The 14,896-nt window shown below is 41.9% G+C and overlaps 1 protein-coding gene across 2 annotated transcripts in view; it reads left to right on the plus strand.

Annotated features, from left to right (window-relative positions):
• Positions 1-14,896, plus strand: part of ITCH (itchy E3 ubiquitin protein ligase) — a 108,076-nt gene that overhangs the window by 59,730 nt on the left and 33,450 nt on the right. For both annotated transcript variants that reach the window (XM_075901534.1, XM_075901535.1), the window contains exons 6-8: positions 2,724-2,766; positions 6,296-6,465; positions 9,045-9,279. In XM_075901534.1, the coding sequence (XP_075757649.1) occupies positions 2,724-2,766; positions 6,296-6,465; positions 9,045-9,279 (448 nt within the window). The remainder of the gene's footprint in view (positions 1-2,723; positions 2,767-6,295; positions 6,466-9,044; positions 9,280-14,896) is intronic.

The raw sequence follows: 14,896 nt of genomic DNA on the forward strand, positions 1-14,896 counted from the left end.
TTTAAGTCTCGGCTTGACAAAGCCCTGGCCGGGTTGATTTAGTTGGGATTGGTCCTGCCTAGAGCAGGGGACTGGACTTGATGACCTTCTGAGGTCTCTTCCAGCTCTATGGTTCTATGATTCTACAACTGTGGTTCTCATGGTTCTCAACCAGTGGTCCATGGTGACTTTTTTGGTGATCCACAGGAACATCGTGCAAAGCCACACGGCGTGAGCAGGAGCCACCGTTAGGCTGTTTTGTGCCATGTTCACAAGCACGTGGCACGTCATCCATAGCGTCACCTAGGGCGCAACTGTGATGTGTTGCCAGTAATTTCCATCTGATGCTCTGAGCATCAGTGTAGCTGCCACCGCCGTGCTGAGCAGTTGCTGTGCTGTTCGACCTATGCTACATGTGCTGGAGGTTGTCCACAAAATTTTTTTGATTGGCCTGGTGGTCTGTGGACTGAAACGAATTGAGAACCACTGCTTTACAGTGTCCTGCTTGATGTTGCCTGAGGCTGCCTGAAGAGTCACTTGGGAAGTATCTACAAGCAGTTTTGGATCAATGGTTGGGTCCTCTGCAGAATCCCATGCAGCTGCTCATAGAAGCTGCATGTCTGAGGGTCTGACCCCGACTGACCGTTTGCCTCCTTTGTCTTCTGCTACACTTGCCTGAGCTCCTTTATTTTCACCTGGCCCTGTTGGTGTCCCTGTTGCATCCTTTTCCCACCATCCCTGTGCGATTTTTGACACGGTTGCAGCGTTTCGTCTGCTGGTTCGGTGTTCTGCCTGCACAGATTCCTCTCCCCACACAGCAATCCGATCCAGGATCTCCTGCATACTCCTTGCTGTAGCTTGTTTGCTACCCTGGGCATTCGTGGTCAGGTTTGCTGCTCCGCTTGCCATGCTCGCCAAAAAGGAAATAAATTCAAAACTTCCTGGGGCTTTTCCTGTGCACCTGGGAGAGCAGCAGAGCTAAAAGTGCTAGCCACAGCAATCACATTGGGGCACTGTGGGACACTTTCCAGAGTCCAAAAACATCACATTGAAGCACTGAGCTGCACTACCCAGATCTGGTCCTGAAAAGTCAAATCTAGTGCAACTCCCTTGGTCAAGGTTCATAACAAAATCAACATAACACGGCTAACTTCGACCTAACCTCACAGTGCAGACAAGACGGTTCATTAACTAGTCAGTCTGTTGGACAAGTCAAGCATAAAATCAAGGATTCTTTCCAATGTTTTAGAAAGCCACTTCTTGTTATTGGCAAACTTCAACTTTCCTATTCTTTAAGGCTTGCTGGGGGGAGAAATAAGGAAAGAAACAGCCAACTTGCTTTATTTTGTTGATCAATGAAATTCTTTAAAGACCTCTAAATTAAAATGCTATAGTATCTTTGTCTTTTCCTTACTGTTGTAACCCAGGTTTATAAACTCAGAGGTTTACAAAGCTCTGTAGTACCTGGACCCTGCATATAGGTTTTAAATGTACTAATGGCTTTGAGCTAACCAGACTCAGGTGTTTCATCTCAGGCAGTGGTGGCTCAGGTCCCAAGTTTGACTTCCTACTGAGTCCCCACAGGCATCAAGTTACACTGTTACTTTTGATATTTCCTTGAATAAAATCCCCCTTCTTTCAGATCCTCCAAGAAAAATAGGCATTCTCTGCTTTTCTTCCAATCCACAAACCTACAGATGACTTATAACAAGCTTTTGTTTAAATACTGATATCTTTGGAAACTAACAAGATAAAATCATAATTGTGGAGGGCTGTTTCTGAGAGGTAACCATTTCATTCATTCATTCATTCATTCATTCATTCTCTCTCTCTCTCTCTCAGTGTGAGAGAGAAGTACTTGCAATATTCTGTGTGTCCGTTTTTGTTGTAATTATAAATGCATTTTGCTTGATCTGATTAAATTAACGTTACCTTACATATGTGCTTATTTCCACCTAGTTTTTTTATATTGTCCCCATAATAGTGATATCTGAGCATCTAGTTAACTTCATAATTCTCTGAAATCCAAATATAAGCTAATATGCAATTCAGTGCTTTCACGTCACAGTACCACAAGTGCTGTGTTTTGGGACCGGATTTATACAAGGCAGTTGCTTGAGGAACTCTGAAGTTTAGGCTGATACGCTATAATTCTGTTTGAGGCCATCAGGAACTGTTGTTCTGCTTGGAGAGTCTACAACTGCTAAAGTTGCCAATGGTTCCTTTGTTCCTCTTCCTGAGAAACCTACAGAGCGACAGGGAAAGGAGAATGTCAGAGAGCTGGCCAAACAAAGTAGCAGAAACAACCCCACACCTCTTGTCACTACGGGAGGAATCCATAAAGCAGAATAAGGAAAAAATTCCAGAAATGCAACTTTCTTTCTGCTATCTTATCCTACCTGGAGAGCAGGGAAAGGACATAAAACCTGCTCTCTCTACAAGGTTGAGTTCGGCGGCGGAAGTCTGTAATGGGGATCAGAAACAAAGTGATTTCTCAAGATTGATAGAATTTGTGCAGCTGGCAATATATCACAATATCTGAATAGTTATTACACTTCTTTGAGGGGAAAGAATGCGTCACTGCTCTTACACTGTTCAGTAACGATAGCTTAACACTTGACTGGTCCTGAAAGAAGCTTTCTCAAATAGGGAGGTGGTCTTCATTTAACCTCGAGCATTGAAGTCTATTTTCTGCTTTGAATTCTACACTAAAGTTCATTGTCTTTCTTTTTTTGGTATTTAAGGTCCCACGCAGAATGATGGTTCCAGAGCAAGAAATGACACAAGGTAGGAGTTATTTTCTTGCCTGAGTCATTTGTGCTGCTTTTAAATTATTATAGCAGTGCAGTGTTGCCATTATACTTGATATTGCATTATGACTTTGGGTTTAAAAAGTCATCCTTTTAAGTACACTAAAATCGATATGCTCAGATTCCTTTGAGGTTTGGAGTATCTCCAGAGAGAGCAGAGTAAGGTTATCAGTCCAAATTTGCCTCCATTCTGTGTAAGTTATTTCTGCACAAAGGTAGAGATTACATTGTTGATGTGATATGAGTCAAAATGGTTTCTTTCAGTCTTTTGAGTTTCACCCAAGGTAGTGAATCTTTGGGTCACGCAAAATGAGAATGGCAATTAAGAAAAAAGTATCTTTTTCTGTATTTTTTTTTCAGCAGTACAGAAAAATGGCTGGAAGGTTTTAATTCCTGCAGTTTTGCATGCTTTAGTGCTCTACTCTTGCAAGTGCACTAAAATCCTAATACAGGTTGAACCTCTCTAGTCTGACATTCTCTGCTCTGGCAACATCCGTGGTCCAGCATGATTTTAGATAGCTGGATGTCCACTTAGCATGGATAAGGACAAGTTTTCTGCAGTTTTATAAAGTTTGTTTACAGCCACCAGTCCTGGCTTTCAGTGTTCCGTGCTGTTGTTTAGCTCTAATTTACCCCTTCCAATAGTCCAGTAATCAGGGGAAGTGTTGGGAATGCTGCTAGATAATATTGACTTGCAAGTATTGGTTTGGCAAATTCTCTGGTTGAGCACTGGTCAGGCTCTGAGGATACCATTCTAGAGCGGTTCAACCTGTGGTTACTGGGATGACTTTGAAATTTGGATCTCTAATGAGGTAAGTATTTCATTCATTTGGCCAACAGGATCTTGAGTTGCAGGCCTGCTCCAAAAATAGGTTTCCTTCTGCTGCCTTGTACAGTTAAACTGATAAGTACTAATGACTGATTGAATCTCAGACCTTGCTGAGATTAATAGCCATGAACCCACAAAGCTAGTTCTTCTCCTTCCAGGTCTTGTCTGTCTATAGACCTGCTCTGGTTTACATAAGCTGGTTTAGTTAAATCAGTGCAAATCCATGTGTTGACATACTTCATTTGGTTTTAAAGTGTTTATTTTGATTGAATTAAATTTTGCTCCTAATTGCTTTAGACTGAATGGAAATAACTGTGTCCATTGTTCCACTACAATGCAGTTCTTGTAAGGGGTCTTGATCTTCTTGAAACAGTCTCTTTCCACATCATGGCCAGTTCTGTGAGGGTTCTGAGTACAAAGAACTGAAAGTTTGAACTTGACTCTGTTTAGTAGGCAAGTTGCTGCATTTTGAACCAATTAGATGCATAAAGGGGACTTTTTCATTCTAACATACCAAGGATGCTTTACATCCTATCACATGTTGAAAAGCCATCTCTGCTGCTGAGGTATTATGTTAGTTTGGCATGCCCCCAAACAGGAGGACATATCTGCCCTCAGAGCTTTTTTATCAGCTATACAAACATCTGAATAACTTGAACAATCTCCATGCCAGCTAGAATTATATAATGCTCGGTGAGGATTTATCTTGGAACAGCCTATGTTTAGCGTCTAATACAAACTGATTCTAGAATTTGTGGCTAGCATAGCTGTTCTTTTGTGTCAAATGACTTTTTACCCTCCCTGGCTTGATTTTGATATTTATGCACAAGGATAAAATACAGTGCTCTAGACCTTAACATTTAAAATCCTGATAACATGTTCTGGTACTGAGCAAAAACTATGCTTTAACTCTAGTAAATTTCAAATCACTGTTGACTAGCACATGATCAAATAGTCACTTATTTTTAAATTCCCTGGGAGGCAGTATGGCATAGTACCTTGAATTATCATGAGCCCTGTCCCTGTTACTAAGTAACGAAAGGGCTGTATATTTAAGTAAAAAATGTACATGATTAGGCTTGATTCTACATATCTTATGAAATAGTTTTCATTCCTAGCCTCTTGTTTCTTGTTTTGAATGGAAGGCTCCAAGTCTATACATAGGATTGTTTATTAAAGAGGTACTTGTTTATGATTCCTTAGATAAGGTTGCAAATAATGATCCACTGTAGAACTTACTCTGATCTAACCATACTGGTCAATGAGCAATGTACGTTTACAGAATTTTATTTTCCGGAGTGTAGGGTCTGATTAATGTATATGGCAGTGGTTTAAATATCTTGTAATTGTCAAATCAATCTCCTGACTGGTTGGTATGATGGCTAATACATGTGAAAAATTTGTGACTTTTGAAAGTTTAACAGAATGTTCCAGTTCAAATAAAAAAGCCATGTCATATTGGTACCCATAATGGAGAAGGGTTTCAAATTGAAGCAGCCATTTAGGAGCACATTATACATTGTTTTGAGTATTTGTAGTTTTCTCTAATGCTTCATCACTAGTACTTTTTCCATTTCTGATGGAAGGAGATTCCCAAATTATTAGCACCATGGGAAGATTCTTTATATCAGAGGGGCATACAAGCACTATTTAAAAATAAATGGCAATTCAGTGGTGATTATATAATTGTTATGTGATCCTTTTGGAAATGAAGTTCTTATTTTCTTTCCCAAACCTCACTACAATCTGTTGCCAAGGAAATTACATTCGTGTTTTAAAAGGAGTGCAGTTAATTTGGTTTATTAGAGAGGATATATATCTACAAGAAGTACATTTCTCTGTTATAACAGAATGTGAAATTTTTAGTGTCAGGATTATTTACATAATCTTAGTTTGTGATTTCCCTACTATGTAATATTGTTGTTTAAAGAAGTATTCCCAGTATATTTTCTCTTGAATTGCATTTAGCAACCTTAACTAAGTCCACAAAGGTTTTTAGTTTGATACATTTAGGCACTGTATATTAAACAATCTGAAAACCTAACTTTTCAGAAATGAGATGTGATCTTAATTCCTATATTTTAAGATCTTTTTGATCCTATAAAATGGCACTATGGAAGTGCAAATATTGTATAAGTGTAACATGCAAATACTGAAAATAACTCTAAATTGTGCTTTCCCTTTATTAATTTTTCTGTTTGTAATCTCGTGTGTTTAATTTAGAGGTATTTTCTCTGTTGGATACATTATTAAGGTTATGCATAGTACAAAGCTCTCTAGTTTTTATGATGTACTCATGCTTGTGTTAAAACTGTTTGATTAATAAATAAGTTTTGAAAATGTTATACAGCTTGCCAGTCCCCATCTCTTCTGCTGTTTCCACTATTCCATCCTTCCAAACATGGCCTCTTGCTTTTTTGCCGATGTTTACTTATCTACAAATGCTTTCTGTCAGATACATTGCAACCAATTTAAATTCTGTGTAGTTGTATGTCTGGGTTTATTTCTGTAACACATACGTAAACATATAGTACAAAAACTATTTGTATTGTATTGTTTATAACCTATAATCATTTTAAGAATTTCCTCTATTTTAAAGCCATAATAATTTAGCTTTGCAATTGTAATATCTTCTACACATTCCAAATAATTCTTGTTTTTGCCTTTCCTTATGAAGGACTAATGCAAATGGCCTTGAAAGCTATGAGGATGCAGAATCCAGTGAAAGCACGACTATTAATGGCAGTGATTCTCCGTTACTCACAAACGGAGGCTTTAAACCTACTAGGCCACCTCGGCCCTCCCGACCACCTCCACCCACTCCTCGTAGACCCTCTTCTGCAGCTGGTATGTATTCCAGTGCCAAACATCCATTTAAAAACTATTTATAAGTTAATTCCATTTGAAACAAACATGCCCATTTCTAATATTGTTTCCTCAGGTATACCTAACCCCTTTTTTAAAGCAAAGTTGTTAATCTTTCTGAAATGCTCTGCCTCGTAGAAATGATCTTTCTTCCTGTCTTGGTACATTCTTTTTTAATAATTGTTTTTATCATTAGAAATTTCTCATTCCTGTGTCCTTGAAAGAATGATGGTCAGAATGCAAACACTAAAAGAGGAGGTAGCAGCATTGGCTCTGGAAGACTTGCAGTGGATGTTTTACAGATCAGACCATTTGTAACACTGTCAAAAAGGCTGCTAAAGTCTTAATTTTTTAAATAGAGCAGATGCTTTTGTTACTACTTATGTGCCAGTTGCTAACAAAAGGCTATTACAGTCAGACTTTTCTGGTTAGGTTAAAGTGGCCTCCTTGAGTTTCTTAGGGGATATTATGTGACAAGTGTGCATAGTGTCTATAAAACGTGTGTGTGATGTTACACAATCTGTATTCAGATATATAGGCAGTCCCCGACTTACGCGGATCCGACTTACGTCGGATCCGCAGATACGAACGGGGCTGCCCCAGAGTACACGGACTGCGGGACCTCGCGGTCCTGCCGCCCGTGTACTCTGGGGCTTTCTCTGCGTCTCCCTGGTCTGCAGACCAGGAAGACACAGAGCAAAGCCACGGAGGGGCTCGGGCAGCCCAGGCGCGCCTACACTGCTCCGCTGCCGGCTTCCCCGCGGCTTTGCAAAGCCGAGGGGGGGGACTCGGGCAGCGGGGCACCCCAGGCGCGCCTGGACTGCTCCGCTGGCTTCCCTGCATCTTTGCAAAGCTGCGGGGGGGCTCGGGCAGCGGGTCACCCCAGGCGTGCCTGGGCTGCTCCGCTGCCGGCTTCCCCGAGGCTTTGCAAAGCCGCGGGGGAAGCCGGCAGCAGGACAGCCCAGACGCCCCGCGGCTGTCCCGCTGCCGGCGTCCTCAGAGGCTTTGCTCCCCGTCTCCCTGGTCTGCTGGTCTCCAGCAGACCAGGGAGACGGGGAGCAAAGCCGCGGAGGACCCAGGCAGCGGGACCACGGTGCGTCTCGGTCCGCCGCCCGTGTCTTCCTGGTCTGCTTGGGGGGAGGGGGGCACAGCTAGTATGCCCCCGCCCCTCCTCCCCCCAGCAGACTAGGCTTTTCTCCGGACGCCTGTGGCAGAGCATCTGGGGTGCTGCCGGTTGGTCCCGCAGCGCCGCTCTGGGCGCTACTGGTCCAACCCAGGAGCACCCCAGCTGCTGTGGTCCTGATTCAGCCGCTGCTGGTCAGTTTCAGCAGCGGCTAAATCAGGACGCCTGGGGCAGAGCAGATGGGGTGCTGCTGGGTTGGTCCAGTAGTGCCGAGGAGCGGCGCTACTGGAGCAACCCAGCAGCACCCCAGCTGCTCTGCCCCAGGCGTCCTGATTTAGCCGCTGCTGAAACTGACCAGCGCTGACTACAGGAAGCCAGAGGCAGAGTTGCTCTGCCCCAGGCTTCCTGGAATCAGCTGCTGATCAGTTTCAGCAGCAGCTGACTTGGGGACGCTTGGGGTTCTTAAGTTGATTCTGTATGTAAGTCAGAACTGGCGGTCAGTTTCAGCAGCGGCTGAATCTGGACGCCAGTTCCGACTTACATACAGATTCAACTTAAGAACAAACCTACAGTCCCTATCTTGTACGTAACCCGGGGACTGCCTGTAGAATACTTAGGGGAAAAAAAACAAAATTGTTTTTTCTTCATGGACGTTTGGTGGAGTCAGTTTCCTCACTGGAGCAAAGACCAGGCCATCCCAGCAGCCCACTGACAAGTGGGAATAGTATTTGATTGAGTGGCCAGTTCTAGATGCATGTTGGGATCTTCTCAGGAAAGCAGCTACAGAGAATGCTGTCCCCTACAAAGCTCTGGCACTAAACTACACTACGTCACTCATTTAATATTGTTACATGGGCAATGCAGCTCTTCTGTTTCTTACAATGCTGAGATCATTATTAAAAGATGATTGTAGTGTCCATTTCAACTTTTCAAACCCATGTATGTAGTCCAAATCAGACATAATTTTTGTTTTCTTTTTTTTCATATATGCTGCTGACCACTTTGAAACTTTAAGTACTTCTCTTTAAATTTTTCCACCCATTGTGGGGGGGTTTTCCAGATAGATGTAATCTAACCTGTGTTTTTGGAAAATTATATTGTTCATTTGTTTATATACCGTTGGTGTTTATTGAAAGTAGGCATTCCTATTAAAAATAATGAAATGTTCCATCATAGAAATATAAAAGCTGTCCTGCTGGTTGATGGCAGTACTAGGAATGTAGCGTTTCTGTAAAGCAGGAAAGAACTGCTTCTGAGATCCAGCAGGGTAAAATGCATGGTTTATACATGTACTCTTTTTGACAGACCTATTTTACTAGCCTTTGTTTTTATGGATTAACAATTTCTAAAACAGATTTATTGGGTTTTAAACAATGTAGTAATGAGAGAAAACTGACTCAGAACATTTCTTCTATTTTTGTTTTCTCTGATTTCATAGGCTGTGTCAATGGTCCTTCATCTATGTCCATAGAAAATGATGGGTCCAGTGCAGGATCATCACCAAGTATAACTCCAAATGCTCCTTCAGAACAGAGCCCTGAGGGGGCAACAGCTGGAACAACAGTGCCTGCATCTTCTGGTTTGGCTACACCTCCAATATCCAGACAAGTGCAGTCAGTAAATCCTCCATCTCAGCCACCCAGTACAGTCAGCCAAGGTCCTCTTCCACCTGGGTAGGAATTCAGTGCTATTGTACATTTTAGTTCTGTTGTATCACATATTGCAAACATGCATAGCTTCTGCATTTTGCAGAAAGGCTAGCTGCTTGGTTGGTTTGGTTTTCAGGCATAGGCGATGCAAGTAAGAGATTACATTTGTTGAGATTTCTGTTCTCTTTGGGTAACATGCCGCAAATTGTTGAGTTGTAAAAAACCCTTTTATTCATCTGGCAACCTTTGTCTTCAATTCATGTAGTAAGATCTTGGTGAGTTAACATTGTTATTTTGAGGAAAGTAATTATTTCTTGGTGTAATCAGTTTATAGAACCCGTCCTCAAATCCTTCATTCCAAAGAGCCCAGTTCCTGTGTAGCTGTGATCCTACACAGTCTGCTGTTGTAGAATGTGCTAGAGAATCAAATCCTCATCAAAGCAATTTTTTCAGAACTGCGTGTCTAAACTTCAGGATTGTGAAGAAAACCTTTTGACTGTAACCAGTGTAATTTATGAAGTATTGCCTGTCTTAGTCTGCAGGCATCCTTAAACTGTAGCTCTAAGGGGTGTGAACTGCTTCATTCATAATACTTGCATGTAAACGCGGAAATCAAATGACAGTATTGGAAATGTCAATTTGGTCTATTTCACTCTTGATAATTTCAGCAGAAACATCAAGCTAATGTACTTATTCCCCCATTTCAGATTGTCTGAGTCTTTAGATCAGGGCTACTCAACACGCGGCCCATGGGCTGCATGCCGCCCACAGCCCGTTTGTTTGTGGCTCGTGGTGTGCTTTGGGTTTACGTGAGGCTCAACACACAGCCCGCAGATGGGAGCCAAACCAAAAAAGTAGTCCTCAATATAATAGTCTTCTGTTGATATGTGTTTTAGTAGTTAAATTCCTGAATTGTCATTGCTCATTAAAAGTGCTGTCATATGAGTGGAAATTGGGTAAATACTGCATTTCATTAATATCAGCAGAACTGATATTAAATGGGGCCTACATGTTGTGTAGTCTTGCCTTAATCATCGTATTCATGCCCATCAGTGTGAAAGAAGCTATTTGCATATAAATTTGCATATATATGCAACCACACTTAAGTTTTGGCCACGAAAGCTTCTGCTGCAATACATGTGTAAGTCTATAAGGTGCCACAGGACTTCTTGTCGCTTTTGCAGATCCAAACTAACACGGCTACCCCTCTGATACTTCACACTTAAGTTGCAGCACTCGGCAGGTGCTGTGAGTATCATTGTGACCCCCGGGGAGTCCAAAGTTGAGTAGCCCTGCTTTAGATGGTAGAAGTCTCAAATGTTGTGTTGTGTATTTTGCTACTAAACCTTCAGTTACCCACTGACAGCTTCTGTGATTTTGATATACATTCTCTGCAAAAAATCTGTGGCAAACTGAACATTTAGAAACGTAATAAAATTGAATTTAATGACAAAAACTGTAACACACGGGTGCTGCTGTTCTGATTGTTGTTCATTTTAAAATTTAATTAAATAAAACCCTCAATTTTTTAATTTACCTGTTGCCACAAAATTTACATCCAATTGGCCAAATAGTAAACAGGGTCTTGTGTATATCTTTTATTGTATCAAAATGATAGGAGTGTTGGTGCTAGGATACTGTTGAGACCAGCTCCAGTTTAAGGAATTGAGATTCCTAAGATGTTTTCTCTTCAGGTCTCATTGCACGCAGTGCTTTTCTTAGTCGTTAGGCTGCTGTCTAAGAAGTGCCATTTTACTAAATTCCCAATCCCCAAAGTTCTTTTCTAGCATTTCATAAGTGAGGATTTCATGGAATTTCACTCTGTTGCCAGTAGAGTAAAACCTTTAGTAGGCATTTTGCCTTGTCCCAGAGTCGCATAAAATAGTAGGGGGAAAGGGGAACAAATAAGTAGGAGAGGATTTGAAGAAATGTTTTAATCTCTGGGCATGTAACTCTTGGAAAGACTAAACTCCATTTTGGTTCCCCAAACTGGGGGTAAGTTGCCAAGAAATGTTTGTGATCCTGCCTCTTTGTTCCTCTCCTTGCCCTACCTGTGACAGCTCTTTGTCTTTCTCTCACCTCCCTACTCAACCTCTACCAGACAGCAGACTGTCATATGCTTCTACTCGCATGCATTTACGTATCTGGCAGCTTCCTCTTCATCTCCATACTGGGAAGTGTCCCTGTTTGGTTTGTTCTCCTAAGCTACCCACCTATTGCCACTCTTCAGCATGAACCGAATGGGAGAGCCAGTTGGGAAAGGTGGGCAGGTTTCAAGCCAAAGAAGATGCAGGGTTGGACAGACTTCACAGAGGGTTCCCTAGAGCCTTTAGCCACAGCTACACCCTTTTTTCAGGCTTCACCATAGTCCAAGGTAACTAGCCAGTCCTGAAGACTAGATGGTAACATAGGGTCAAAAAATATTTAGCCAAGAATTGTAGTTTTTGAATAATTTCCATTTGAGGTATGCATGCACCCCAGGTGCCTTTGACCAGAGACTTTTGGTAGTTGTATCTAGTCATCCTGCGCATATGGCTTACATAGCCTTATGCCCAGCACTAAGGATATAGAGCTGCCTGACTGAACCTCCCTCAATTCCGTCTCAGCCACCTCAGCCTAAGACTGTCTAGCATACCTGCTTCTACTGCTCAAAGTTTAGCTTTAGAATCTTCTCGTTTTTATTTAATGTCGTTATTTACTTCTAGTTTAACTTATGCTTACACTTTATTTTGTGTGAAGTTTGTTTCATGCTGATTTTACCCCTCAGGGTTCATCTCCAGGGGATTTTAGGGCCTCCAGGATTTAAGTGCTACCTTGCCTCCTGGGAATCTGTTGGTTATTCTTGGTGCATTTGCCGTCGCTCTCCCCACAAAGTGTAGTATAGTCCCTATACATTAGCGTCCAAGTGAGCACATTGCTTTGTCAGTCTCTGCACTATATTCACCCAGGCCGTTGCAGAATATTCCATCAAAGGGTGTATTTAGGAAGGTTAGTGGGAAGACTCATAAGAGGACTCTTTGCTACTTGGTACCTAAACAGTTCACACGGGCTCACTTGGTACTGATAAAGAAACAGGCCTCTCATGCTGTTTTGGCATCCCCATAGCAGTCATTGTCTTTGGTACTGGCATAGTTTCAGCCCCTGGCACTCACTGTGGAACCTTGCTTCTTTTCAGCACAGATCTACATCAATTCGTATGGGGGATTAAGGTCTCTTGCTGTACCAAAGCAGTTAAGTTATGGAGCTCTGATATATAGCCACCCACGTCTTCGTTTCAGCCTCTTAGCTTCCAGGCATACAAAACAGTTAAACATTCACATCCCTAATCCCAGCAAACATTTCTTCTGTGGTTATGAATGGATACTGGACTTGGTGATTCTCAGTCATGTTTTTCTGGTGCGGGCACTTCAAGACCTGTATGCGATCACCACCAATGGGAAATACAAAAAGCTCTGCTTGAGAGAAAGCTTTGACCATCACTCCTTCAGGGATGCCTCCCTTCTTCCTTAGAGAAGAGGTCTCCGCTGTGTATTTCCTCCCATGCCACTGATCTTCAGGGTGTTGAACAGATGAGAGAGAGCCAATGTTATTGACCAATGTGGGTAATATCATTTTGGTTCTTGTCCAACGTGCAGTCTTCTGGCCATTCCCCAACTGCTGTCTCTGGACTCTGGTCTGATTCTTCATTCCAGCCTGAAGATTCCTTGTCTCAGAGCTTGATGGTTTCCAGATATAGAGATTTTCTGTTCTGCCAAGGTGTGACACGTACTATTTAAATAGCGAAAAAATACCCATATGAAGGTGTTATCTTCAGAAACAGAAGAGATTTCATCACAGCTTTCTCCTGTTCACTCTCCCCTCTCACTGTCCTTGGTTTATCTGTTGAAATTAAGAAACTTGGGACTCTCTCTTTCAGTTCTGTCTAGGTTACTTTAGTGTCTTTAATAATCTTTTTTTTTCTTCAACTGAGGAATTCTCCATGTTCACTCATCCCTCAAAGGTAAAATTCTTTAAAGAATGGGCACACCCTTTCCCTCCAGTTAGGGAATCTACTTTGGTATGGTGATAGAAATGTAGCCGTGTTAGTCTGGTGTAGAACCAGAACAATCCATTAAGATAAACTATACCAGACTAACACAGCTACATTTCTATCACTGTTCTACATGCAAGGCTCTACATTTAGCTGTTTGGAATGGAAATCCATCAACAATATGAAAAAACTTGCACAGATACAGACATCATCTTTCTATCCAAGTGCAAGAAGATGGACATTGTACTTTGGTATGGTATCTAAACTTGCTCAGTGATTATCTCACGAAAAACCCCTTTTGATCCAGTGGCTACCTGTTCTCTTCTTCACCTGACATTAAAGTGCCATTCTTGTTGGCCATTGTTTCTGCCTGAAGAGTTGAGGAAATGGGAGCTTTAATAGTCCTCCATCTCACAGTTTTTGTCTCAGAGTGAAATTGGACTGATCAGAACGCTACTTATCCATACCTTGGATCTCAGAAGGACATTAGTCTCCTATCTGGACAGAGCCAAACCATTTAGAGAGTCTCCTAGACTGTCTCATTGGTGACTGATCCAATATATATAGGGGTCATAGTGGACAATAAGCTAAATATGAGTCAACAGTGTGACACTATTGCAAAAAAAAAAAAAAAAAAAAGCAAACCTCATTCTGGGAGTGTTGTGAGAAAGACACAAAAAGTAATTCTTTCCCTCTACTGTGTGCTGATTAAGCCACAACTGGAGTACTGTGTCCAGTTCTGGGCACCACATTTCAGGAAAGATGTGGAGAAATTGGCGAAGGTCCAAAGAAGAGCAATTAAAATGATTAAAGGTCTAGAAAATATGACCCATGAGGGAAGACTGAAAGAATTTGGGCTTTCTTAGTTTGGAAAAGAGAAGACTGAGAGGGGACATAACAGCTTTCAAATACCTGAAAGGGTGTTACAAAGAGGAGGGAGAAAAATTATCCTCCTTAGCCTCTTGTGATAGGACAAGCAACATCGGGCTTATATTGCCGAAAGGGAAGTTTAGGTTGGACTTTAGGAAAAAATTCCAAACTATCAAGGTGACTAAGCACTGGTATAAATTGCTGAAAGTGGTTTTGGAATCTCCATCATTGGAGATATTTAAGAGCAGGTTAGACAGACATCTGTCATGGATGATCTAGATGATGCTTGGTTCTGCCATGAGGGAAGGGGACAGGTCCTGATGGTATCTGATTCTATCTCCCTTTGTGGCATTAGTCATATACACTGGAAATCTGTAAGGCTTCAACCAGGAGCTTTCTGAAAATTATGTGATGCCTTATGCTTCTAGATCTGATGTTGAAGTTGGTAATGTAGTTTTATTTTCAGTGTTCAATTCATCTCCAAAACTTCCTCCTCCTGATGAGGATACTGCTTGGAAGTCATCTGATGTGGCGCACCCAGTGGGATGTTACTAGAGGAGGAGGAGGAGCGGTTGCTCATCTTGTACAGTAACTGGAGTTGAAGATGTATGTCGCTATGGGTGCTCCACTACCTACTCTCCTTACTCTTGTTTTTAGTGTTTCCTTCATGGGACTGTGCGGTGGCAATGGGCCCGAAATGGTTCACCCATAAGCAGCCCTGTATTTTTTTGCCAAAGAGCT

This window comes from Pelodiscus sinensis, chromosome 18 (assembly GCF_049634645.1).
Source record: "Pelodiscus sinensis isolate JC-2024 chromosome 18, ASM4963464v1, whole genome shotgun sequence".
NCBI classification, from domain to species: Eukaryota; Metazoa; Chordata; order Testudines; family Trionychidae; genus Pelodiscus; species Pelodiscus sinensis.